The sequence below is a fragment of the Scomber japonicus genome, chromosome 13 (assembly GCF_027409825.1).
Source record: "Scomber japonicus isolate fScoJap1 chromosome 13, fScoJap1.pri, whole genome shotgun sequence".
NCBI classification, from domain to species: Eukaryota; Metazoa; Chordata; class Actinopteri; order Scombriformes; family Scombridae; genus Scomber; species Scomber japonicus.
In genome coordinates, this window is record NC_070590.1 from 19144234 (window position 1) to 19172112 (window position 27879).

At 40.1% G+C, this 27879-nt stretch overlaps 2 protein-coding genes across 4 annotated transcripts in view; both read right to left on the reverse strand.

Moving 5' to 3' along the window:
• Positions 1 to 61: 61 nt before the first annotated feature.
• Positions 62 to 9147, reverse strand: kl (klotho). Its single transcript, XM_053331579.1, has 13 exons — positions 8334 to 9147; positions 6938 to 7368; positions 6739 to 6818; positions 6463 to 6625; positions 5714 to 5819; positions 5067 to 5216; positions 4486 to 4715; positions 3700 to 3895; positions 3044 to 3222; positions 2840 to 2947; positions 2271 to 2376; positions 1940 to 2066; positions 62 to 1136 (listed from the first exon to the last, which is right to left on the reverse strand). Exons 1-13 carry the CDS (start codon positions 9048 to 9050, stop codon positions 802 to 804), a joined length of 2928 nt encoding a protein of 975 aa, XP_053187554.1. The 5' UTR covers positions 9051 to 9147; the 3' UTR covers positions 62 to 801.
• Positions 9148 to 11825: 2678 nt separating this feature from the next.
• pds5b (PDS5 cohesin associated factor B) overlaps positions 11826 to 27879 on the reverse strand; it is a 35886-nt gene continuing 19832 nt past the window's right edge. For all 3 annotated transcript variants that reach the window (XM_053330994.1, XM_053330995.1, XM_053330996.1), the window contains 26 exons: positions 27494 to 27588; positions 26446 to 26591; positions 25637 to 25788; positions 23059 to 23172; positions 22858 to 22939; positions 22700 to 22748; positions 22415 to 22554; positions 21982 to 22097; positions 21788 to 21893; positions 21196 to 21356; positions 20893 to 21016; positions 20296 to 20454; positions 20065 to 20133; positions 19686 to 19822; positions 19324 to 19447; positions 18955 to 19159; positions 18124 to 18238; positions 17842 to 17974; positions 17621 to 17740; positions 17175 to 17237; positions 16924 to 17069; positions 16441 to 16513; positions 14877 to 15298; positions 14702 to 14782; positions 12818 to 12917; positions 11826 to 12710 (listed from right to left, as the gene is read on the reverse strand). In XM_053330994.1, the coding sequence (XP_053186969.1) occupies positions 12678 to 12710; positions 12818 to 12917; positions 14702 to 14782; positions 14877 to 15298; positions 16441 to 16513; positions 16924 to 17069; positions 17175 to 17237; positions 17621 to 17740; positions 17842 to 17974; positions 18124 to 18238; positions 18955 to 19159; positions 19324 to 19447; positions 19686 to 19822; positions 20065 to 20133; positions 20296 to 20454; positions 20893 to 21016; positions 21196 to 21356; positions 21788 to 21893; positions 21982 to 22097; positions 22415 to 22554; positions 22700 to 22748; positions 22858 to 22939; positions 23059 to 23172; positions 25637 to 25788; positions 26446 to 26591; positions 27494 to 27588 (3265 nt within the window). In that variant the 3' untranslated portion in view covers positions 11826 to 12677. The remainder of the gene's footprint in view (positions 12711 to 12817; positions 12918 to 14701; positions 14783 to 14876; positions 15299 to 16440; positions 16514 to 16923; positions 17070 to 17174; positions 17238 to 17620; positions 17741 to 17841; positions 17975 to 18123; positions 18239 to 18954; positions 19160 to 19323; positions 19448 to 19685; positions 19823 to 20064; positions 20134 to 20295; positions 20455 to 20892; positions 21017 to 21195; positions 21357 to 21787; positions 21894 to 21981; positions 22098 to 22414; positions 22555 to 22699; positions 22749 to 22857; positions 22940 to 23058; positions 23173 to 25636; positions 25789 to 26445; positions 26592 to 27493; positions 27589 to 27879) is intronic.

Consider the following 27879-nt stretch of genomic DNA (forward strand, 5'->3'; position numbering starts at 1 on the left):
TCTTTTTTTTGATGATGGTGACTGGACCAAAAGCTCTTTTCTTATTTTATTTTTTCTTTAGTCCATAGACCATACAAACAGACTGACATGCAACAGAGGTTCCCAGCTGATGTTTTTTTTTTAGTTTATTTTTTTACCTGTTTGTTAAAGCAAATGTATTAATTTGAGCACTAATCACAGATAAACAAATACTCATTATAGTCACAAAACTGTACAACCTAGTCAAAATAACCACAATGATATGAAGTTGTGTTTTTTATAAATTGCCATGAGTGTCCAGTCTGTTTGGCATCTCAATGACTGCAAAACTATAAAATAAGATATTCCTTTATTAGTCAGACTATCTTGGTGGCTGTCAAATCTCCCTCAATGCAGTCGCATTAAGAAAACCTAAAATGTAAATAGTCTATGGAGCTTCCTTGGTGATTGTGGTTCAGGTACTTAAATTGTCCTTTTTCTTGTTTTATCTTCTCAATGTCTAAGCCTTAGTGGAAGGAGGGTTAAGCTTTGACTCTTTAGTCATTTATAAAACCGCTAATCCACATTAGTCTGTTATATTGTGACAATTATGGGTTTATAAACTGTAAAAGGTAGCTAGCAGGTTTTATAACATATTTACATCAATTTTACATAACGGCAGTAATACTAGATGTGAAGATGATTGAACCACTTTCCTAATTCAGACTTCATTTAACAAAAAGTTCAAAAGAAGCACTAAAATGTAAAACTGACATCAAGACCGACCTCTACATTTTCTTTTTCTCAACAGTCATTATTTAAGAAGAAAAAGCTCCATGTTCATCAGTAACACTCCTTGTGTTTCTTGGCTGTGTAGTAGATGATGAGGCCCAGGGTGATAAGTACCCCTGAGCCCACCAGAGTCAGGAAGCCCACCACGGGCCTCTTGACCAGCACCTGGCAGCCCAGGCAGGGCTGGGGCGAGTGAGGGCACTGCTGAGGTGCGGCTCCTGGAATGGGGAAGCCGTTGAACTGGATGATGTTGCGATAGTTGGATACCGAGGCCTTGACGATGACCTCTTCGTGGACCTGGCCGTACAAACCGAACCCAGGGTCCCTCTGGTCACTCAGGGCATAAGCAAAGTAACCCTTCAGGTTAACGCCATCCAGAGTGTATGCTGAGGCAGGAAAGAAGAACATGAACTTGTTAAGATTGATTTTCATTGGTTGGGTCAGTGACAGCAGAAAAAAAACAGAAAGCTTCTGTTTGTAGATTAAAAAAGTAGTTACAGTATGCAGCGGTGGAGAGTAACTAGTGTCTGGTAATTACTAAAATGTATTTCTCAGTGAATAGAAAATGGCTTATAATTATAATGTTGGTTTGACTAAATGGCAACTACTAGGTATTTATCAGAATGTGTCATTCTTTTTTATGTGTTTATTTTCGCCATAAATAGACACAAATTTTGCCTTATAAGTAACATTTAGCTGGAATAATTCAAAGATCTCATAAAGCAGCATAAGTAAATGCCTCATGTGTTGTTGATGATGTATTTTAGGCTCAAACTGTTTTCTGTGGATGGTTGCCAGTTAGTGTTGACCACACACATTACAACACTCAACAAAGCTACAGTAGCGCACGTAACCGTCTGAAACTGCAGGCAAAGGTCTTCACTGAGTGTAACCTAATAAACTTTAGGACAGGTAACTGCTGCACAAATAACCTTGACTCAACAATTGATCGTAAAGTGTGTATCTGTGTTTATATTTACATGTGAGAGTGCATCTGAGGCAGCTGACTATTCAGGAGTCAGTGACCTAAATACCTGTCTAATAATTAAGCTCTGCAGAGGCAAAGATGATGAAAGTTGTTGACCAGTAAGGGAAAAAAGTTCTACCAAGGATTAATCACTTAGTACACACAATAATCAGCTCAGTTGTGTTACATCAGTTCAATAAAATCCAGTACAAACAGTCTCACCTTTCAGCGCCTCATTGATGTAGTTGTACAGGTAGTAGACTCTCAGGCTGTCTTTGAAGCGGGCTGGGTCTTCCTGGACCCCATTGGCCATCACGTAAACTGGCACGTCACAGTAATGCTCCCTCACCTAACACAGCAGAATGGAAATGTGAGTTTCTTTCTCCATGAGAGTTTATTACACTGAAACAAAAATGTACTCGAGTTGTGTTTAACTGAATATGAAAACACCTATATAGAGAAACAGTAACATAATAGAACAAGACTGCAAGACATAAGTTAGCATTACAACCAGCCATCAAACAAGCAATGATACAGATCCCTCCACTCTCACCCAGTTGAGGGCCTTTCTCAGGCCCCAGGGCACAACAGGCCTGGGGGACCTAATCCACGTGGTGTCTCTCATGTGTTGGACCTCCAGCTTTGCTATGTAGGTGTACCTGCAGGCATGGAGATAAGAATTGGGAAAATAGTTTGCCTCCACTTTCATGTAGAACATTTGAAAATTCTTTGCAATTATGTTTGTTGGCAAATGATAGTGGTTTGCTTTCTTCATTGTGTAATTTCACTTGAATGCATGATGCAATGATGTTTCACAAGACCACATTTCCCATACACCCCATCACTTCCTGTTTTGAATTTGTTTCTGGTCAACCAGCTTGAGGTTTGTTTTGATGATGAGAGGAGAGGTTGAAGTTATTTTTGTTGATAAAGCAGTTTTGTTTGGAAAGGCTTCCTTTGTGAATTCCAGTGAATCCCACAAAACTGCATAAAATATCTCACCTTCTTTTATTCTCATCGGACATTACGGCCATCAAACTTGCAATGATATATTAATGTCGAAATCTTCCTGGTAGCACCTTTAATGTGGAGAAATTGCAGAAGCAGAATGTTTCATCTTACGAGTCTTCCTTGGCATGAGTCACCAGCTCGGTGCTGAAGTGGCTGATGGCAAAGAAGTCATATGTCCCCTTCACCAGCTGTCTGTCCTCCTCATTGAACACTGGAAGGCTGCAGAAAAACACACAGAAAAAATAGCATTTAATACATAAGATACATAATACATACATTATACATAAGACGTTTGAAGTATGAATGAAGTTGTACTCAAGTGAGTTGAGCTGACGCAGCCAGCTCCTCATTCCTTGAGGATAGTCTCCATTGCCAAAGATCGGCTCAGCAAACCAGCCGACACGGAAGTCCAAAACCCTTTTAGCCGGTTCTACATCTTCACGACTGAATGAAAAAGCCGGCTCCACCCAATCCATGTGCAGAGCCAGAGACACCTAAGACACAACGCAAAATGTGGCAGTACAGGTGATCATCTGTGACATTTGTGACATTTTCATTCTCCTGTTCACTGAATTGATTCAACCTGAACCTGAGAGCCTTTACATTTACTATATTTACTGTTAAAAATATATTGTCAAAGGCAGCCATGGTGAAATTCTCTGGCTCATTTTATATTACTCACATCAGAAAGAATCATTTATTTGGAATAAACAGAAGTAGCTGAAGTAGCAAGCAGTGAGAAAAACCAACATGGGAGTACAGACAAAAAAAACAAATCCTGCACAGATTTCCTCAGCGAAGCAGAAAATCCAATAAAAAGACATCCCTGTGCTGCCAAGTGCAAACAACAAAGACTGCTTAATGCAACAAATGTTTCTAAAATAAAGAACGAGGATCTTGCAGATTAAGAGTAACACTTAGAGGCAGAAAAATATACAGATGAAAAAACTCAACATAACACTTCAGTTTACCTGTCCTCCTTGTGCGTGTCTGAACTCGCGGTCATATGCGCGCCAGGCCAGAGCGTGCGCCCGCAGCATCTGATGGGCATCCTGGTAGCTCACACTGTCATCATTAGGCTCATTCAGGGTGATCCATATCTTCACGTGGGCACCTAGTTCTCTGTAACAGAGTCTGGCGTAGTCTGCGAAGGCCTCTGGAGTCTTCCTGAGAAACAAGTCAAATATATAACAAACATATATTACAAAGCAATGTTTATGTCACAAGAATCCAACTTAGCAGATTGGGAAATAAATCATTTTTAAAAACATGCTAAAATCTCAGGAGATCTGTTTCTATTTGCTGTAACACCCAGAACACTAAATGTAATTATGGCCTACCAGATTTCCATCATATCAACACTAAATATTGTGTCAATAAAGCTGAAAATGCCATTACATAAAACAGTTTAATTATCAATGAGATTTCAAATATTGTGATTGCTGGGCTTAGCGTTATCTCTCTGCATATGTCAGATGATACCATGGCAGCAGGCAATAAAAGATGGCTTCATATTTGTAGTAACTGGGACAGATTGTTCTCTCAAACATCACTGTATGTTTACTTTAACATCAGAACGTTTGTGAATTACCATAAATTGTAATAAACTGTTCATCATAGGGATGGCTAGTTTGTTCTGGGTATTGAGGAGATTTCCGAATTATAAATGTCATAAAGCTTGCTCAGCGTTCATGTATAGTATGTGCAATTCAAACTGAAATGAGAAACTGGTCACAGTTCGGGTCACTCGATCAGACCTGTTCAGCCACTTGTGCAGTAGCGGTGCCGGCAGGCTGCTGTGCAAGTGAGTGTGGTGCCAGAGAGTCACCACGGGCGTGATGTTGGCCTGCAGCAGCTGGCGGGTGAAGCAGCGGTAGTAGCCCAGCAGGGTGGTGTTGGGTCGAGCCACGTCACCTGAGGGAACCACAGCTGACCAATTCAGAAAGAAGTGGAAGTGATTTACACCCACCTCCTTGATGTCTTTCACCTAAAGAAAGAAAGTTACAAGAAAATTACAGAGCCTTTCACACAAGTCTTTTTGACTGGAATGTTGATTAATGACTGTAGCACACTGTTCCTTTGTGGGGTTTCTCATTTTATTGTAGACCTTCATTATTTCACAAATATGTACACTGTGTGAAAAAAGGTTTACATGAAGGTATAATTATTAGAGAACAGTGAGAAGATCTATGTGCAGAGTGGTGTTTTTTTCTTCTTCCCTCAGCTGATGAACACTGTCAAATGTGCTTGATAGGTTATTTTTTCCCACCCAGGCCCTTTAACTGTACTTATATTTCAGGCTAAATTGGCTAAATGTCCCACTAGTAGACAGACCCACCTGTTGTCGGATGGTGGCGTAATCAGCGCAGTGTGTGGTTCGGCGTAAAGGTGGTGCACTGAGGCCTTTTAGCCTCATCAGCTCCCCGTTGTTGGAGATGTTCCACAAATAAACACTGGGGTCTGCAAACTGGCTGGGCGTGGTCTCCACCTACGACATAAAGAGAAAACCAGTGTAAACATGCAAATGCAAATAAAGGCCAATGGGGCAAATTGATAAAAGCAGTCAGTCCCTGTTTAGCTCAGCAGGCAGAGTGTGTGAGGTTACGTGGTTTATGATTAAGAGAGTATTCATTGTCGTGACTGATTCTGAACTGGACTTTCACCATGAAAACTGCAGGTTCAAAATAATGTAACTCAGACAAGGAGAATGAAATAATAACAAATATGACTTAAGTCCTGAATAACAAACAGAATTAAAGTGAAACATGTTTTCTTTTGCTTTTGCAGAGGTAACAACACTTCACCAAAAATGATTTGGGCTTTTACTGAATCTCTGAAGTTAATACATAGTTAATGTTTTCTCACATTCCTCTATTTCTACGGAAGTATCCTCGGTTATTATTATCCAACCTCTGCACTATGGTCCTCTGTAAACCCCCCAAATCCCTCCACAAATACAGTATACACACTCTCCACCCTACCTACCTGTATGGAGTTAGCAGACACGCCCCAGGCAAAATCACACGGGAAGACTCCTTGTGCTGGTCTGTTTTCTGGGAGCTCAGGGAAACCATTCCTCTGGATGACATTTCTTTAGGAAAAAAACAATAATCATCATTTCAGGAGGAGCTTTGCTGTGAGTGAAACTATCTCAGTAATAGTAAGGCAACATTAAATGTGCCAAAAAGACTAAACATAGAACCATAACTGTGGTTGATTCGCACTACACTGCCCACATTTAGAAACTAGTTGCATATAGTGTTCATACATATAAAGATTTATAATAATTTCATGCTATTTACAATATACAGAACAATTTCAGAAAGGTTGCTCAATGTTTTGGTCATCGCATCTGTATTTAAAACATAATTAAGCCTTTTCTGTCAGTATTCAGACTAATATATACAATCTAGTGTAGTGATATCTATAGTCTAGTTCAAATGTGACAATTATAGAGCAATATCTGATGGATAAAGTTAATATGTAACACTCAGTGATGTCTAATAACACTTGTGGTGAATGAAGGGAGCAGATTTCTCCCCTTTTCATACTTTTCAACTGAGGCAACCATCAGCTCCTTTTACTATAGCTGTCAATGATTTATGCGTGGTAGACAAATAGAGGAACTAAGCTGTTGTGAATTAGTTTTGTAATTATCAGACAAAATCAACAGATATTTGCATTTTGACTTCCTCGTCACAAACAATACTGATGACACTGCAACATGTGAACACCTGTAAAAGGTGGCAGACGTCTTTGGCTCCCTCTTCATGTCAGGAGTGTTGAAGTCAACATAGTAAAGTCCCTGTCGTATCCCGTACTCTCTGTGCCACTCAAAGCCGTCTATCAGAGACCAGGCTGTGTATCCGATCACATTCACTCCATCTATGACGATCGCTGGAGAGCAAAAAACAGACAGATTTGAGCTCAGTGTGAAGACATCAGCTTGCATTGCTTTTCCTCACTTCCAGCTTTATGTGAAATGTTTCATGTTTATGCTCATCACTCACATTTAAGTGCCCCAGCGATGAATCTCTTGAAGTAGTACATGTGTTTTGGGTCTTCTGTCTTCGTGTTGCCGAGGACGTACCTGTGTGAGAAGCTTTCAAAATGAGACACGATCCACAACACAGCAGACAGCAGAACCATAGGAGAACACACAGGAATATCACAGACTTGGAGACAAATCAACACAACATCTAAACCTACCACCCACTCTGCACCACAAAGATGGGTGGCTTGTCGTACTCAGCGTTGACCCAGTAGAGCAACATCCTCAGGTCCAGATCCTCATTCTGTCCAAACTTCAGGCTGTCGTTGATAAGCTGGAAGCTCAGGGCAGCTCCGTGTGAGAGGGCAAAGAAGTCAGCCGTCCCCTTCACGTGCTCCCTCTCCTCCTGGGTGAAGGAGGGCAGCCGTGAGCCCAGCCTCTTCTTCATGCAGGGAGGATAGTCTCCATCTGTGAAAAGCGGACGGGCGAACCAGCCCAGGACGTGGTCCAGAGAGCACTGGCACTCTCGCAGGCTTTCCAGACGTGTGCGACTGGGCTTGATCCAGTGAGAGGCAAGTGCCATGGACAGCTTGCCCTGCTGCCGTCGTCGGTAGTGACGGTCATAAAGATGCCATGCAGCTGCATGAGCCTGGAGGAGAGAGAGAGACAGATGTATAAAACAGTGTATGTAGTAGAAGTTAAGGTGTGATAAGGATCAATGAAGAAAACCAATGAGTCAAACTTTATTTGTATTGCACCTTTGTGTAAGTAATACTGAAATATTAAATGACTGAAATACATTATTGAATATTTCCACTTTGCACTTCTTTTTCACTTTATAAAAAACATCAAATGCACTGTTATAGATGAAACCATTCAACTATTTATCAAGTTTTGTCCACTTGCTACACCAATAACATGACGGGTAGATGTTCTGGGTTTCTTTTGGTTAATCAAGACCAATGGTGAGTCTGAGTCTGTTGGGAAAATGGGTTTCTGTTTGCTTATGGCGTCAAAGACCTAGGCCCAATTTACAGATTGTGTACACATGGTGATATACCTTCGTTTTTATTACCACAAATGAGGTATTCATTCCATGTACCATATTTTTACTTTATCTTATGTTCAGTAATATTATTAAGTGGGTTTTCTATTCCACCTTATGTACATTTACATGTTTATTTTATTTTCCTTTTTTCTTTAAGTATGAAACATCCTGCATTTTTGTATGAAAGGTGTAACACCAATAATGTTATGGATCAGTCCTAATCATCCAAAGTGTGCAATAAGAATTTAACACCTTAAAAGGGCCATTCCGCACAATGCTTTTAATGTATTTTATTTTACTTTACTATATTTTAACTTCTGTAAAATTGACATTGTAAAACGCTGTGATGTTCCTACATTCACTCAAGTAAATTATTAATACTTCTTCCACCACAAAATGTAAGACAACAAAACACTAAAGGCTAATGTTTGTATTTAAATATTTCTCTCTGATAAGGGAGGACATTATTATGACTTTCACAGACACTAAATTAAAGCTGCAAATATTTCTGAGTTGACAAGGAAAAAAGAAAGATATAAAAAGAAACAAAATCCGACTTTTCTGACCTTGAGAAGGTTGTGTCCAACCCGAAATGGAAGATCAGGGTCGTTCTTAATCCCAGGAGCGACCACTCCGGTCCCATACCCGTGCCGCGCCACCACAAACGGATTATCAATAGTGATCCAATACTTCACATCATCCCCGAAAGTCAGGAAACAGAAATCGGCGTAGTCCTTGAATATCCCCACAAGCTCCGGGTTGCTCCAGCCGCCGAGGCTCTGCTGGAGGTGATCCGGCAGGTCCCAGTGATAGAGGGTCACCACCGGCTGCACACGGATCTCCTTCAGCCTCTTAATGAGCATCCGGTAGTAGTTGGTGCCGATTTCGTTGTAACTCCCGCGGGTCCCGTTGGGGAATATCCTCGACCAGGACAGGGAGAACCTGTAGTGTTTGACCCCAAGCTGCTTGATAGCTCGGATGTCAGCGTGGATGTTGTGGTAGCTGTCGCTGCCCACGTCCCCCGTGGCCATCCGGTTCCCACCGCGCGTAAAAGTGTCCCAAATGGAGAGACCCTTGCCATCCTTCTCAAACGCGCCCTCCACCTGGTACGCCGCCGTGCCCACCGCCCACATGAAGTCGTCGGGGAAGGTATCGTAGAGGAAAGCCTTGTCACCCGGGTAAGGTAATTTACTGAAGCGACCCCATGTTTTCAAACCAGCATTGGGCTTTGCGGCCCCACATGTGAAGGTGAGAAAAATCAAAAGGGCGAGCAGACCACTCATGGTGCCTGTGAATACTGGCCTCGGGTCTTCACTTAACCATGCTTGGAGGCTTTTTTCAGTGACTCAACTGCGGGCTGTGGAACACAACCAGCCAGCTGTGAACCCACCACACGCCGCCTCTCTACATCTATCAATTATTAGCCAAAGCACCTGACGCACGAAGGTCCACAGGCTCAACATGATGTTAAGAGCCTCAAATGATCAATCTTGTGCAGGGACACGTTGGTCTCTCAATAGTAACTAATAGATCAATGAAGAGTGCTCAAATTAAATACATTTCTTATTTTCGGTCTGCTCAGGTGGACCCTTAATTTGACTTTTCCTTCAAAAGCAGTTTAACTTGACTTTGAAAAGCAATCATTCACAGGAGAAAACAGAAGAGTGACCCAGGTGCAAAAAGCCCTAATATGATCTGTTGCAGCACCATTACCATACATCTCTGCTGGCAGATCATCTCATAACTATATGTAAATGACACACATCAAGATAAAAAAAAATATATAAACTCATCTACATTTCTCACTGCATCAAGTTCAAGTTAGGAGGGAGCAGGCCTAAGATGATGGGGGAGAGGGGGGGGGGGGTATATGCAAACAGCAGAGTCAGTGTACTCTGCTGCACCATGGCCACATTACTTCATTATCTTCCTGTTTTCAGCATGGTTGCTTGGAAACGCAGGCCTCTTATTGCCAGCCATCTTTGTCATCTTATAGTACCTGCATAAATATGTGGGGACGCCTAAAAGTTTTAGAGTAAATAATAAAAATAAAAGGAATATTTATCAAATGTGATTGTTGACAAAAGTTCTAATTAATATAGCTATAGCAAAGGGTAAATACTAGTAGACTGTGCAGGCTGGGTATTTAAATATGAACCAGAGCTGCAATGATTAGTCAATAAACTGATTAGCTGCCAACCATTGAGTCATTTTTTAAAGAAGAATATGTCAAAATTCTCTGATTCCAGCTTCTAAAAAGGTAATTATTTTCCGGTTTCTTTAGTCTTTTATGACACATATCTTTTGGTTGTGGACTGTTGTTTGGAGACATTTGAGACATTCTCAAGACATTTGAGAACCTCACCTTGGACTTTGGGACATTTTAAAGCCCAAAAAACTAATCGATTAAGGGGGTGGGATTGTTTGTTGCAGCCCTAAAATGTATACATCAAAGAAATGTAATAGTATAAACAGGAATGTAGGAGTTGCATTAAAAGCTGGTGAGGTAACACTTTTTATTTTTGGTTTAGTATGTTGGTTATTTTATAAATCATTGCTCTTCTCATGACAGGTTACATTTTTATCAGTGGCCCTCAAGACAGCCCTGCATAGGTTTTGTATTTCCCAGACTTCTTAGTATGGATATTTATACATTTTAATTCATCTCTTCCTTAAACTGAGACTAAAGACATGAGGGATTTATTCAATAAACAAACTCTTCAAATCAAGAATTAAGCTATAAAAAATGGTATTGTACAATCAAAAGAGTGATTAACAAGTGTGCATGTTTGCTGTGTTCACTCGGTTCAGTGAATTTGAACAGCATCGTAAAACTGAGTGACAGAGTATAAGGATAGTGTCGTTCATCGAGTTTGGTGCTTTTATCGGACGCAGGAACACAGAGTCACCGTGCAGCTGAGCAGCATACGATTATGGTGTCAGTCATGGATCATAACCAGCAGCAGTGTGCGTGTGTACGTGTCTGTAGAGGAGGAGGGGGGGCGTTTTTCCACTGGGCTGAGCTGTACTGGAAAGTTCAGATCTCATGTGTACATGCATAAGCAATGCTAGTCTCCATACAGAAGATAGAAAGAACACGCTCAACTGATGCTTAACACTGTCTGTGACCTTTAAGCTTTAAGATACTTGACACTAAGCAAATAATAAATCGGAGCTTGTTCAAATCAGGATGGATCATTCTGAATGTGGAGATGTTAGAAAACAAGGAAGGTGATCTGACGCACTGACCAAAACCAAACTTGAAGTTGAGAAAAACAACTTTTCAGTCTATTGAGGATGTTTATTACTGTCAGTTAATGTCTGCTGTGTTATATAAAGCTGAACCTTATAAGCATGAATTCCTTCTGGTAGGCTGCAAAGCTCCAAAATATTCAGGTGTCATATTTTTTTTTTCTTCTTCTGTTTTTGGTCTGACAACAAATAGACGCATCAAATGGAATTCTTTTTCAGCATTCACTCGCTCCGTTTCTGTACACGCTGGTGAATAAAAAGACAGATTTTTGTACATTTCACGATGATCAGCTCCACAAAATGATCTGGCATCAATATCTTAAACCCTTTCCAGTCATCTCACAGAATGTCTCCAACCTCACACACTGACAAACACTCATCTGTCAGAAAATGGTGCCATCAATTTAGCAGCTCCAGATCACACAATTATTCTTAGAAATATACCTTTTGATGACAGCAGTCACAGCTGCCAGGCTCTCTATCATGTGGAGCTTTGAACAGCATGAGAGTTTTCTGATTGGAAACTTTTTGACTATTCAGACATTTTGAGGATGTTCACACTGCATTTCTTTTGGTTGACAAGAATAAAAGTATTTTACCTGTGAAGAAAGTTAAATATAAATATGAATAAATATATGTAGGGAAGAGTTAAAGCAATACTTTAAGAAGGCTTGATTATAAATATTTAACTAAAAAAATGTAAACACTCATCTTTTGAATCATATGACTTAAGATAAACTACTTGAAGCTGATTTTGTGATTAAGCCTGTTCTCCTGCCTGAAGGCATCATAGTTGATTCTGTTAACAAGCAAACAGCTTGAACATCAAAGTAAAATAAAGAGAAAGCAACCATGTCAGGTTTTATAGAGAATTATATTGATACAACGGAGGATCTGACTGGGTGGATGTGGAGCCAAGTTAATCAGCAGTGACAAACATTACAACCACAGCTGTTCATGACTTCTGTTTACCAGCAAGTACAAACCTAAAAATCAGACACACACTACAATCTTTTCCAGAGGCAACTCTACATTTGGACAGGTTTCTGACATTTTTTTAATTTTTCAATACATGGTAAAAAAGGTATTAATATACAGAGCTGTAAACAAAAATGCATGTTTCCTTTTTCTTTCTTTTTTTTGTTTTTTTTTTTAAGTAAGATGACACAATTAACATCACAAAAAAAAAGATAATGGTTAATCTCTTTCAGTTTTTAAAATTGGGACACAGAGGGAGGATTTATAAGCAATATTGCTTTATGGGAGCACTTTAATATCAGCGGGTAAAGGCTTTAACAGCATCCCCCCAGTCAGCATCAAACACAACAACAGAACATGAAACGGACATAAGAGACTATTTACAAGAGTGAGCTTTTTTTTGTATGTTTGTTTTTTCTGTTAAAATCATTTCTACTTAATGTGGCGAACATCATCACAATGCAACACAATGCAACAACCCACAGCTGATGATACGGATGTACTGATGTAGTGTGCGTGTGGTATATGCAAGTGTGTGAATTTGTGTAACAGTAGGAGCGTCGGCGTATGAAAAGGTTAAAAAGTTCAGTGTCCATTTTTTCTTTCTTACGTCAATCCTCTATGACGTTAGAGTAGACGCGCCGTTTTCTTTTGTCCTCCATCTTTCTTCCTTTTTTAGCTCATCTTCTTCGCCCTGCTGCTTTCTTGCGACCCTAGAGGAGAGGAAACATATTTAAAGGCTAAAACTCAAGACAGGAAACTGGAGTTCATGAATCCCTTGACACTTCTTCAGATATTATTCATGTGACACTGTGGGTACCTTCGGTGTTGGCTCATCCTCCTGCTGCTCCTCCTCCTCCTCTTCATCTTCTTCCTCAGAGTCGTCTTTAGCTGCAGCTGCCTTTGATCGTCCACCGCGCCTGGATACCACAGAGAAAGATGTGCATTCAATCTAACTGCCCTAAAGTTTATCATAAAAAAACGAAACATGGCTACATACCACCAATACCAATAATAAGACACAAACTTCAGCCAGGTTCAGCACTGAGAAGGATTTACTGGCTTACAGTGTCACAAAATATTACCCAGCAGATGCCAAAATGTTTAAAAGATGCATGTTTGGCAGATTCACCCTCCGCTCTTGCCAGTATGATAGTCATGATTTAAAATGCTTATTTGTAATCTGGATTCTGACGCACTTCATGATGATGAATTCATCAGTTTCATTCAACTCACGACAACATTCAGTGAATCAAATTGAAGCAACATGGTTAGCATCAGAGCTCAATTTCACATAAAACTGTAAACATTTCTTGTAATTTAACTGTAGTTTGATCTAAAATACATTTAGGGATAGGTTCACAGTTGTTCCAAGTTGTATTTATAACAATAGTCAGGTGGCCAAATGATCTGAAGATAATGTTTCCCTGTTCAGCTGCAGTGGAAGGATTGTAACCAAAAAGAGAGACATGGGCCACTAAAAAGACAAACTTGGAAAGATACCCACTTGATTTGATTCATTTGGACAACTCAAGCTTCATATTAGCTTCAGATTAAGTTTTAAATACATTTTTACACAGAAAGGTGAATGTGAATTTTGTCCTCCATCACTTACACTGACAAAAACCTAAATCAATAGAATGTTTGTATGGATGTAACTAAAAGCAGTTTGGTAAGATCACATGATGGGGAATTTGGCCTTTTTTTACTGGATTTTATATAAGCCACCATGAGAATATCAGGGTTTCCCACAGCACTTTACAGCTTAGGCGACCGCCTAAGCAGCACACGCCTGCCGCCTTAACTAACGTCTTAAAAAGAAATAAATTTAAAAAAAAAAAAGAGAAAAAAAGACTGGCCGGAACCGCTGTGTCCGACTGTCTGACTTCGACCCTGAACACACCTGTAGCTCTCTGTACCTCCCGCTAGCATAACACAGACAAGCTAACAGTGATATTAAGTTTAAGGAAACAAACACAGACCGCTGGTTAAAACATAAATCTACATCATCTGAGGCAGAACCTGCTCAGAAAAAAAATAATGCAAACAGCGCCATGTGATGTCAACATTAACAACATTAATCCTCAGACAGGTAACTGTGACGTTACTATAGTAACAAGTTTCAGGCTAACCGACTCAGAGTATATGAACGGCTCCAAATAAACAGGTGATATTGGCGGCGCAATGTGTAAAATGCTGCGGTGCTGTGCGTTTTATCAGCTGATGTTACAAAACCTCAATTTGAAGTCACTCAGATGTTTCTTACTTAACAGACCTGAAGAGAGAGAGTGATGCATTCAACAAAAACATGACGCTACTGAAGCTGAATTTAACTACTTAACTGTATAATACTATATAACTTGTAATTACTATATAATATAGTTCAGAGAATACCTTAAATTATCTCACTGCTCCCCACCACCTTAACTAACACATTTTCTGCAGGAAACCCTGAATATGATGTTTATTTATGAATTGATTTGACTAAGAATAATTGTGTTGACCTTGAAGGTGTATTAATGACCTACTGATATATTAGTTTGAGGAAAAGGTTCCACTTTCTAGAATTTTTCCAGAGCTTGGAGAAATCTGGGAGTGTTGATTCACACCATCAATCTTTCAAAACCCTCACTAGGATGGTAAGCATGTGTGTTTGTGACAGTGCAGAAGGCTTTGAAGGTCACAAAGCTAGTCAACATCTTACACTGGTTTCTTGGCAGGTGGCTGAGCTGATTTGGGTGGACGTCCTCTCCTCTTTTGCGGTGTGGACTCTGCTGAGTCGGAGCTGTTGAGCACAGAAAATGTTTTTAATGTTTTTTTTGTATGTTTTTATTCAGCTCTTCTGTGCACATTTACTGTAAAACTGTTTCTCTTCTTACCCTTGTGATCGCCGTGGCGCCCGGGCTTGCCTTCCTCCTTTGGTCTTCACCTCCGTATTTTCACTGCTCATATCCTCCTCCTCCTCCTCTGCCTCCTCTTCTCCCTCTTCCCCCCTCTCCTCTTCTTCTTCTTCCTCTTCCTCATCATCCCCTGGAGGAGGAGCTGCCTTCTTTCGTCCCCTCTTCCCTTTGGCAGGCGTGTCCTGACTGGGAGTGGCGGACTTCGGAGGCCGGCCCCTGCGTCCTTTTTTCGGTGGGCTATTCTGTTCGTCTTCTGGTCGGTTGTCCTCGTCCCACTGGTCTTCAGACTCCGTCACTGTGGTCGTGTTGGCTACCGCCTTCTTGCGGCCACGCTTGGGTTTGCTGTCCTGGTCTTCACTGGAGGTCACTCCCCGTTTGCGACCTCGGGGCTTTTCAATGTCCTGTAAAAAAGAAAAGGAAACGCTTGACAATGGCTGACTGGTGAGCTGCTGTAGCTTGTTTGAAACACTATTTTTCAAGTCAGAAAACTTCCATGAGCAAAAGAAACATTACTCCTAAATCTAAATGGTGGTTTCAGCAGGAAAAAGAGAAAATGATCTGGTTTCCATAACTGCAGTCGAGATTAAAAAGCCAGCATATTCTTCAATGTGAGAAACAAGTTCCGAAAAACTAACATACTCGTAGACTATTAGGAAACATTTGAAATGTATGTGACAGAAGATAGCTTTATTTCTAGCTTTTTTTTTTTTTTTTTTTTAAAAAGAAAGAAATGCTACATTATTAATTCAGAATAGAAAAGGTGATACAGGTCTTGAAGCTGTCATTAATGATAGTTTACACAACCTGTACTTGACTTCACTCCGCCTTAAGTCTTATCTTGACTTAAAGCCAGCTGCTGTTTGCACAGGAGAATCAAAACACAGCAACACAAAGGTTTATGACTGGCAACACTTTACTAGATCACAGCAACACGCCCAATTTAACTTGTCCCAAGCAACCCTGTTATTTCAGATCCTTTTTCTGTTCATTTGTGTGGTCTGACTGTAGAACTGATTAAGAAAATGTCAGTTTCCATTTTATACTGTTCTTTATTTTTTAGCCATTAAGATTAAATTGTATAAACTAGAAGTATTCGACTTTTTATTATTTTGGTGATATAACTGCTCTTAAGACTAAGTTGCAGTATTAAGAAGGAAACTAAGCTGCATTTCCTAGAAACAGAGTTGTGTTAATGTGGTCAAAATAATCCTGATGATTTTCCAACTGGAGGGAGGAACAGTTTCAAGAGGATTATGGCTGAGAAATTCGTTTAGTTTTGATCAAATAGTTGAAGAAAAACGTAACAGTGATATTTTGTCCTTGAAATCAATGATTACTGACATAAGAGCTTTCAGATGATGTCTGACAAACTCATTAGTAATGTAGATAAGATGAGCTAGCAGGTGACATTATTCATTTTCTCTCAATTATAATATGGCTTTTAAGACCACGAAAAGACAGTTATGATACTCTGATTATGTATATTATAATAATAGTCTCCTATCACAGTAGATATTATCTCAGTATGAAAGCGTTTTTATACCTTGTCCATGCTGTCTGCTCGCTTTAGGCTGAAGTCCTCATTTTCACTGTGGTCCATTTCTGTGCTGTCATGCCTGAAACACAGCAATCAATAATTGTTAATGTATTATAAACACACACACACACACACACACACACACACACACACAAACACACACAAACATCCTGCAATTCAAGTTGCAACAAGATGAAACAAGAAAAGATACAAGACACAAATGTCCTCTCTTTGTGTTCCTGTGTATTCTCTGAGCATATATCAGTAAAACTCCACACTCACTGTGCTGTGAGGAAGTTTGTTCCCATTATTTTCCATTATGTTAATAATTAGATCCAGAGTGCTTTTTATGTAGGTTCATAAATCAGAACAATTGAACATCTGCCGCTTCAGGGGATTTAGTGCCTTACTCAGCAACACAACACAGTAAGTCTTTGAGAGTGTGTGTGTGTGTGTGTGTGTGTGTGTTTCCATATTCATATTTTATACCTGGTCTTGCTGCGCTGTGGGGAGCCTGGGTTGGACGAGGAGTCGTCGTTGCTGGCCGTCTCCATACGAGAAGCTTTACTCTGGAGCTGCTTCCCTGCTGACGACAGCGGCTTGTTTACCGCACCCAGGACGTTAGCTGACTTGGGCTTTAGGAAAGAACAACAACAAATAACAACAGTTTGAGTTAGGGATGTGTGTTTTAATTAAGCCAAAACAACAATGTACTGTTTCAAAGGTTTGATTAAGCTCACCTTTCCTGGTGTGAAGAACGACTTCATCTCTGGTGGGAGATAATTTTTTGTGTTGCTGAAATTCTGTAACGAGAAGCAGTCTTGTGTGTCAGAGAGCTTGTTTGTGCACAACCAACAATAACTATAACAAAAAGAAAAGGGCTGAAATACAAGCTGAGGATTATGATGGAAAGATTTGCTCTTGCCAAACAATCTGATTAGTCAAAATGTTGCCAGTCATGCTGAGCTACTGCAGCAGGCATGTGATCACAAGCAAAATAATCCAAATCAGCTGTTTATATTTTTATTTGCTATATCATGTACACAAAAGGTGCATATAACTTAGTAACTGGATAAACCCTAAAACACTGACAAAACCATAGAAAATGTTTTGTTGATTTTATTTTCAATTCTGTTATTGCTAAAGTAACACACAAGAGGAAAAGCTTTGTACAGCACACACCAACCTTGTCTGGTTTGGTAAAGAAGCTCGAGGGGAGCACGGGATCTTTTGGGGACTCCAGGCTGTAGGTGGTGCTCTTTGACATGATAATGTGCATAGCTACGTCACACACTGTGTAGAGTTTCTGTGCAGAAAAGAAACAAAAAGGTTTGTCAGCATGAAGAATATGTGCTGTATGTACACTTAAATACTCACTGTGCATGAAGCTGCAGATGCAGTTTGTACCTCGTTGGTTTTGGGATCGTTAGGGGTCTGGGCGTCTTTTGTTTGTTTGATGTTTTCCACCATTTTCCTAATGAAGGCGTGGCTGTTGTTTTCATTCTTGGCCATGATGATCTCCAGGACAAACCACAGAGCCCTAACAAGGAGGGAGGTGTCACATCAGCGTACAGGACTTTTTAAATTTCCCCCAAAATACTGACACAGTTTCCTCTTAACATGCATTTAGTGTTTTTATAAGTTTTGGCTCTTTCATCATTCAACAGAATCTTTCCCTTCACTACTTACTCTTTAATTTCTTTGAGCTGCTCGATGTCCTGTACTTTGACGTAGTCTGGGTCGTGTGCCAGCAGGTGGATGGTATAGGGCACCACATACTCCGGCAGCAGAGAGAACAGCTTGTCTGTTGATACATACGCAGTGAATATTAGATTTTTCCTCAACACTTCTAAAAAAATTACACATTATGCAGCAGAGCCCCTGATATTCCCTTTTTCCCTGATCTGTGGATATATTTCAGTAATATTCTTTATTTCAAATCATTATGTTTCAAAAATATTTCAATTTTAGATGTACGTCAAGTTGACTTATAATAAAACTATGCAATTGGGGTTGCATAATACTTGGGGGCCAATAAGAAAACAATACATTATTGCTACTGATCTGAGAATGACATTTTTAGACAAAAATTATGTCCAATAATGCAGAGCCGTGGTTGTTGCTTAGGGACACAACTCGAAACCTCAAAAATTTACATTTTAAAAACAAACTTTATGAAGATGTTACAAAAACCATGTATTCTTTATTTTAGGTCTAGGGTCTAGGCTCTAAACATTTGTGTTGTATTAGAAAAATAACTGTCTGTAAAAATATATATTAATGGTCTTCATCACACTTTTGTATTTGTAAGATTAATATCACTGAATATTAAAATCGGTCACAAACAAAACGGTTAATCATTGGTAATCGTTATTGGCCCTAAAATTGCTTATTAGTGTATTCTATAAATAATGCAAGGCTTGTTTCAGGCTAAATACATTTTGAAGCTGCTTTTGTCAGTTATTAACACAGTAAGAAATGCCTTGTGAAAATTCATCAGATTTTATTCCATTATTTTACCACTGATGGCAGCGTGCTGTTTGAGGTACTCCCGGCGTATATTGACGTTTTTCACCAGGCATTGGCGTGCGTGGGCCCTTCTCTCTTTAACAGGGTCCTTGGCACACAAAGCGAACACTGCCATGTATTCCAGCGGCAGACGGAGGCGACACAGGCCCCGGTGGAGCTTCTGAGCAAAACACTGTCGCACCTGGTAGCACTCGTCCTAAAGAGGGAAGAGAAAGATGCAGAGAAAACAGAGAGGATGATGAGAGGGAGGAGGAGGAGGAGAGACGATGATACATTTGAATGAAATATGGGAGAAAGAAGAAGGAAAAAAAATAAATAAATAAGAGCATGAGCTTTGCATGAAAAAGGAGTGGTTCTTACGTTGATGACGAGGGCACATAGCTGATATTGCTCCAGTGTGATGATTTCGTGATAACAAGGCTCCTGTGCCAGCTTCAGCAAGGCGCACGCTGCTGCCAGCCGCAGCCTCGACATGTCGGGTTTACTGCAGGGGAAGAAGAGACAAGAGTAAACAAGGAATACTTTATTTATCTGAAAATGTGTTGACGATTAAGGGATTAAAGCCTAACATACCCCTGAGGTCCACAAAACCCATTAAAATACATCACTTCACTTAAAATTACATGATTAGACAAAGCTTCCTCTGAGCTGGAACACATACACAAATACACACACAGGACCTTGAGTTTGTCTAATGAACAAGAACAGGCTTTGTTGTTTACCCCATCCTGCCCTGCTCTGTTAGGTCTCCGTCACTGTGTAGTATAGCCGTCAGCATCCTCAGGGTCGAGTTGCCTGATTTGCTCTGGTTGTTCTTCACTCCTAGTAACCACCTCACCATCAGCTTTATGCCCTGGATCTGAAGGTGGAAGGTTGTTTTGGTAAATAATTAAAGTGAAAGTTGTGACATGATGGTAAACACGCATTTGTCTCTCTGAAACTATTCATTGGATTTAAAAAAAAAAACATCTAAAACCATCTGAAATAGACAGAAGGGGCAGAAAGATTAAGATACAATGATTATATAACAGTTTTTGATGAGATTTTAAGCTATCAGGCTGGATGATGTTAGAAATGACACTCAAAGGCACTCCTGCTGACCTTGGCCAGAGTCTCGGGGGACACTTCATCATCAGGAACCCAAAGTTTGGTTGTCTTCTTGCCTGGAATCTAAAGACAACACAAATCAAACTGCAAGCCTCATTTCATGATATATGAATAGATTGACAGCAAAAATATTGACCCTAAAACTGTGGTTAATATTGTTTCATAGTATAAAGATGAGCCTGGTATATGTGATGTTTATATGCTGTATATATATGATGCATGTACCCTGTCGTTCATGAGCAGATCTTTCACTATGAAGTTGGCGACTAGTGATTTGAGAGGTGCAGCAAACTGTTCTGGGGCCAGCTGAGCCAGGTGGCCCAGGGTGGTCAAAGGAGTGATGAGCTGCTCCAAGTTAGCAGGGTCGAGGCCTTTGTGTAGAGGCTGGAGACACACACACACACACACACACACACACACACACACACACACACACACACACAGTTAGCTGAAGGAAGACAAACATCTCAGACACATGGACATCACATTATATCTGTCAATTTGTTCAATTTTGGGAGAACCAGGCGTCTTCATTCATGTTTTAGTGAAATAGTAAGATTCAAATAATGAGTTTCACTATTTCTGCAACAAAGTTGTTCATCTAAGATCTATGGCCATGGTGCACTAAATGCACTGGAAGTGTATATTAAGCTCACCTCAGGCTTTTTTTTTTTTTAAAACATATCTGAGGCACATTCATCAATCTAATCTGATGTCCAAATCCTTTAAACATAACAGACATAAAGCCATTGCAAAGTGTAAAACATGGAGATACATATGATTTTTTTGTACCATTTCACAAGTGTGTAAAACATGACTGACCTCAAAGATTTGGGCGAAGTGTGTGTCTCTGTTGGTGAACATGGCGTTGATACAGTGGATGGCATACTTGGCCTGGCGAGGGGGGCCTCTCTTGGCTTTGGCTTGCAGTACCGGCAGCAAAACACTAGGGGGAGCAGGCAGGAGAACAGCATTAAAAACACTGTCATAAGTCACAAAGAGTTCAGCTTCAGACAGAAATATGAAGAACACAGTGACTTCTACCTGTGATTAAACACACATATTTATACATTCTCCTGTAAGATCAAGTACAAATTAATACGGCAATCAGACAACTACACATACGATTTGATGTGAGGGAAACTCTCTTCCATCTTGCTTCCTGTGTTCTTGAAGATCTGCAGCGCAGCCTCGGCCACCTTCTCATCATCCATCTTCAGACAACCCAACAGAGACTCGAACGTCTCTGCAGAGTGGAACGACACCGGGTGTGTGAACGACAGTACCTGTGTGTGAGGGAGGGGGGGGGGCAGTCAAACAGCTGAATAACATCTCATAAATAACATTCAGCACTGATTAATAAAGCAAACTCTAGAGCTGACGAAACATAAACATTGCTGGAAGGATGAGAGACGTTTTGACACCATCATTATGAATGTGACAAATGTGTTTGTATCACTCAGCCCCACCTACAGGGCAAAACTGTGGGAGGAACATTATCCATCACTGAATGTTCATTTTTATCTTGTCTGTCATTTCACAATCATTTAACTCAACTAGAAAAGAGGAGAATAGTCTATTTAATTCACAGATTAGAGTTGTAGGCAGCAATTGATGAGACTATAATTTAGATAATGAAATGACATTTCCTGATTTCATTCTTACATTTACAAATAGATTACAGATATTCCAGCTGAGTTTCTCACTGGGGTTTTACCTTCAGCAGCTCCAGTCCTGCTCTGATGGCCTCCTCAGTGGGAACCCCCTCCTCCTCATCGTCAGCTGTTCCGTCTATAGATTTGTTCACCTGTTTTATCAAAGCACTGGAACACAATGATAGAGAATGATAGAAAACGGTCAAATTGTGTTATGGGCCCACACACACACACACCCACCCACACCCACACCTACCTGATGGACTCTGTATCGATGTGAACTGGAGCAATTCTCTCCAGCAGGAATTTGACCATTTCCAGAAACGGATTGCTGGGTTGTTTGGGGCTGCCAAGCTTTTTGGTGATGTCTCGCTGTAAAGGTGGCAAACAAATAATGAAAAATAAATAAATAAATCACAAGGTCTACAAGGCTGAAATATTTCTTAAACAAAAATATTTTAAATATTTCAGATAAGTAACTACTGAAAAGATTCACAATTTTCATCAACTGTAACAATCCAGTGCTTAAAACCAGCTATAAAAAACAAAGCAACATGCAACAAGCACATCTCGAGCCATTTCCCACCAATGCTTTTATTCAAAAGGTACAATTTGTCCATTGAGTCCAACACATTTCAGGATACCGTGACTTCAAGGGCATCAGTTAAAATAGAAACATCGATACCCACCACACAGACTTCAGCCTGCTTGCAGGAGCAGCTGGGGCTGACCAAGGTTTCCAACTGATCTCTGATCCTCTCGTCATCCTCCAGGACCTGAGCCAGCTTCTTCACAAAGTCCTGAGCTTTGCCCGGGTCCGGCAGGTTCCCTGTAGACACACAGAATTAATTAAAAGCTGATGTCTGCATGGAATAGATGTGAAACCTGAGTGGTAAGGTCATCTTTTTTTTTTTTTTTAGAGAAATTTCATTGGAAAGTTTTTTGAAATCAATTTAAAATGTGATGTTCCTTACTTGTGATCACCATGACTTTGGCGAATACTGCCTTGCTGGAAGCTTCAGACTACAACAAATACATAAATGACACAACATAAATAATAGTTTAGAAACACAGGACAAGGGTAGAGTAATTCAAACTCCTTTCATTTTGTTTGTGCTTCAGTCAGCATTACCTTGGGTTTTTTGATTAGGTCCAGCAGGTCTTTGACATTGTGTCTGAGCAGATTCTGACACTTCCACATCTCATTCAGAGCTCTGAGAGGCACAAAGAAGAAAGAAGCAAAGAAAGGATGGAGAGGGGAAACAACTTTTGAAAATGGCAAGTCCTGTTTTGCCACCCTTAATCTTGTGTGGTTAAAATGAGGATGACTTACTTGACAGCGTTTGTGTCCAGGGTGGCATACAGGTAGTAAAGACACTTCATTCTCTCAGTGGTTTCCAGGTTGTGAGGAACCATGTACTGTGCAAAGACCCGCTCCACCAGCAACCTGTGGAAAAGCAGAGGAAAATGTAAGGGGGAAAAAATGGTAAAAATGAAGAATATCAAAGTAAACTAACCTTGAATGTTTATTTCACCTCTTTAAGGGCGTACTCACTTTTACTTACTTTGTGACTTATTTGGAATCGTTTTGGGCGTGGTGACACACAGCCCTAAAACATGCCTTATAGAGCCTTATCAATTATGCAACGCAGTGATTTAATGGGACAGTCGCATCATTGACGTCACGGTTAGCGATCATACACACTGTCCTGAGTCCAACTGAACCCACGGTACAGTGTGATCACACTAATCAAACCTGCTTGGGCATGGTATGGATCACCTAGTGTGGGTACGGCCTGTGAGTCTAAACTGAGACTGCTGGCAGTCATTAGCCCACCATTACATTTGTAGGATTATAGGATTATCTACACCATGGTCAGAAATGATGACACCTAAGAACAAAAGTGCCATGAAATGCCCCTAAACTAATGAGATTACTGTACCTCACAATTTTTAACCACATACTGTATATCAGAGTTTTGTTAAATTTAGTAAATAGGTCAATATCCCAAAATGTAATACATTTCATAAAAAAAAGGGAAGCACGGCTTTATATTGTCTTAAATTTAAAAAAGTAAATAAAATTGTATGGATCTGCTGGAGCCATGAGGGAGAATTTGCTGGTCATGACTGAATAATGTCATGCTGCCCTGCTTCATTTACACACACACACACACACACACACACACACACACACACACACACACACACACACACACACACACACACACACACACACACACACACACACACACACACACACACACACACACACACACACACACACACACACTTTTCCTGTTGGCAGCTGAGCAGCTCCTCTGCAGCAGTAATTCAAACGATAACTACACAGACAAGTGTTGTATGTTATATCGATATTAAGAAGACATCACTATAGTCTGCCATTAAAAATGGTACTTTAACCTATTTTATTATTACCGGTGCTTTAAGAATTACTGTTTTAATAAGAGCTGCACTTCCTATAAGTTGTGTCGATGTGCAACAGTCGGGCAGTGCATGTGTGCAGCACACTCGCTGCAAACACAGTGGGTGTGCCAACCGTTTTTTTTGGGGTTGGGGTGGTTCACTCATATGCATGCAGCAGTTTTCATGGTGACAGCAAGAGAGGTGGGGCTGCTAGTATAACTGCTCTTGCCGGCTGTCCATGGCTTGTTGACAAAGCAGACTATAAATATTGAATAATTGTGCTTACATTAGGCGGCAGTAAGGGCAAGGTAATGGACACCACAAAGCCCATCTGTAAAAGATGTTTTAAACCCACGCAGACCAAGAGAGCCAACATGTCCAACTTGGCCAAGCATTTCGCAACAGACATGCTGACATGATCAAGGAATTCAAAGAGAGACAGGCTAGCGAATCTGATAGAGAACATAATTACTTGCCCTCAAGTAAGTCAAACTTGTGTGATATATTTTGTGTCGAGCCAACTTCTTACCAAAGTGGCAAACGTCTCTATACACAAACAACATTCACACACTGCTAACGCTAACTTTACCGTAACTTGCAAGCTGCTAAAATTCTGCTTGATTCCATGACTTTTCCTGAAGTTTTAGGTTTTTGTCGTGGTATAATTGCAGTGTCTGCACTGTAATATTTACGCAAGTCTCATATCAAAGTCATAATGTCAGTATAATGGCAACACTAACATGACTCTTCTGAAGTTAGATCTGACACTGTGATGTTTGTGGAGGGGTTTTTGTATGCATGTATGTTGTCATTTTTGTTGTTGGGCCTCAGCATGGCTCATTTACTTCTATTTCAGCAAATGACATTTTGTAGAATTACTTTAAACAACCTCCAGAGAGGTACCGCAGGCGCTCCGTGTTGTGAGTGTGTAGGTGGAAAACAATAACACATTTTCCAGTTAAAAGTGAAGAGAGTGATGCTGCAGGGGGCTGAGTCTGACTGCTCAAATGATAAGAAAACAGTCCCACATATTTCACTTGCTTATGAAAACAGCTGTTTTGCATTATGGTGCCCCGAGGCTACTGTAGGTGGATGAATTTGTATCTCTTCTATGGTATTCTTCCCTACATAATTGTCACACTGCAGAAACAAATGATTTGAGTCTACAAAAAAAAAAAGTCCTCTATGGATTCTAAAAGACTGAATTGAAAACCTGATTTTACTGTTTGAGATGGCAGAAAAGTGTTTGGTTGCCAAAGTCAGCTCTACAATGTATCAATGTGATGTAATTATCTATATTCAGTTGATTATCTATGGATTAAAATGAAGTGCAGAAATCTAAGGTTCATTGCCAACAGAAAATGTTTGTTCAAGCAATCAGCATTGTTAAGAAGCTAATTTTGATGCTGTAAATAAACACTTTTTGAAATTCATTTGATTTTGTAGTTTTCAATATAAACAGACAAGAAAACATGCACACAAACCTGTCATCAATGCTGTTCTGGTAGTAGATATGAAGCAGCTTGTCTTTGATCCAGGAAATCTGTTTGGAGGCCTCCCTCCCTCCCTCTCCCTGCAGCGAGTACTTCCTGTAAATGGATGCCAGGCCCATCATGGCCTCCTTGCGTACACGCCACTGATAGGCCGAGGATGAAGGAGGACAGGAAAAGATAAAAGAAGAGACATTCTCAGTCATGACATCTATTTAAATGAGAACTTGATGAGATGATTGTCGGTAAGCTTTACTGATTGAAAATGTACTAAGAAGCGTTCACATCACAGCAATGAAGTTATTTCTAAACAAACATACAGAAGTCGTCTAGGAACAATAAGCCCACTTCCCAAAATAAGCTAGGTTAGCTAAACACACCACACATGTTGCTTTGGTATCAAAAGTAGGATAGATAGGTAGAGAGATGAGCAATCCTAAAGAGGAAACTCAGGCGCAGAAAGCTAAAGCAAACTTAAAAATAAAGAGCTGTTGTGGACAATGACGTATCATGTCAGTGATGTGCCGACATTTTGGCCACTTAAAGCACAGTCTCAACACAAATTAGATAAAACACTCCGAAAGGGGACTTGGACTAACACTTTAAATCCAACATGACACCTACAACTAGGAAAATTAAAATTTAGGTTTGTAAGGGAATCTCTTATCTTAGTAGTGATGTATACATACAGAGTGATATTTTACCCCACATATTTATGATACTCCGGCCTACATACAACTTACTAAAAATCAATGAGAACAGTACTGTGACTTGCAAACACACAAAAACATCTGCCCACTTACTCTTTTGTCCAAAGTCCTCTCCTTAACAAAGTTGAGCAATGCATCATTGACTAGAGATAAGTCTTTCTTTGCAGCAGTTACTATAGAGACGATGACATCATGGCGGATGGCCTCCTCTGGGTCATGTGATCTGACCCTCAAAAATTCTAGGAAAGAAAACAGGAACGAGTGAGTGCGATGTGAACCCTGACACCTTTAAGTATGGATGTAGTAGGAGAGCTGCCAATTTATCCCGGAGTCACAAAGTCCCCCCTCCCCCCCCACTGACTACCACTTTAAGAGATGTCCCTGAATACTTTCACAGGAAGGTTCAAAGTGTAAACTACACTAATTATTATAGTTTGTATTATACATTTTGAATATAGTATTGTTCAAATTTTCATGGACCTAGAAATGTGACTTTCATTCTTAATGTTAAGTCTGTGGGCCCATCAGGAGAATCGCTGATGTGCATGTGCAGTGGGCCGCACAGCACAGAGGCAAACTTATGTGCCAACCAAGCAATTTTCATTGAAGTGAGTGAGTGTCACTTTGGACTCTGGTATCCATATTTTCCCCATGAAAATATTCAAATACTAACCCTAACTGCTTCTCACTGAATCGAAATAAAAGCAACAAAGGAACAATAATAAGCATTATAAGGAGCTTGTAAGTGTATGAGTGTTATACAAGTGAGCAGTGCATTATAGGCTCCCCCCCCCCCCCCCCTCACTATAGGAACTTAAATTATACTGACATTTAAAAGTCATCTTAGGCAAAAGAAAATCTATATCAGCACATTTTCAATTGTTGTTTGCCCCACAACTGGACTGCCTTCACCACACACACTAACCATACTGCATAAAAATGTTTTTCAGTGTAACCATAAAGTGCCTTTTTTCAATAAGGTATATTCAAATCATTCTGGTGTGTAAAACATATCAGACAAAGAGGCAGAACTTCTCAGAACCTCTCATAGAGGAAAACAGCGTCCCATTACCTCCATGTAGTGGCAAAAACAACTTTATCTGTTTAAAAGTACAAAAAAAGAACATTTCACTTGACTCACCTGTGAGGTCTTTGGCCAAGTCTGGGTGGTTCATGAGACAATGACTGGCGAACTTCACACACTCAAGTCTGATAGGCACATGGATGTCATTAAACCTTTAGGGGAGGAAGCATTTACATCAGCAACTCTTTAAGGTGACAGGCTCACATCCATCAAGGTAAAAACATACATATGCCAAGTTTAAGACTTTTTCATCAATATAGATTTCATACAGCAAGAAAGGAATCATAAAACATACTTATTTCAAATCTAAATAATAATTTCTGAAACTACTCAAACTCAAACATACATCAACATCAACTTCACTCATATATGAATCCAAGGATGAACAACCAACAATAAGAAACACACATAGATCCACACACATTTTTATCCCTCTGAGAGTA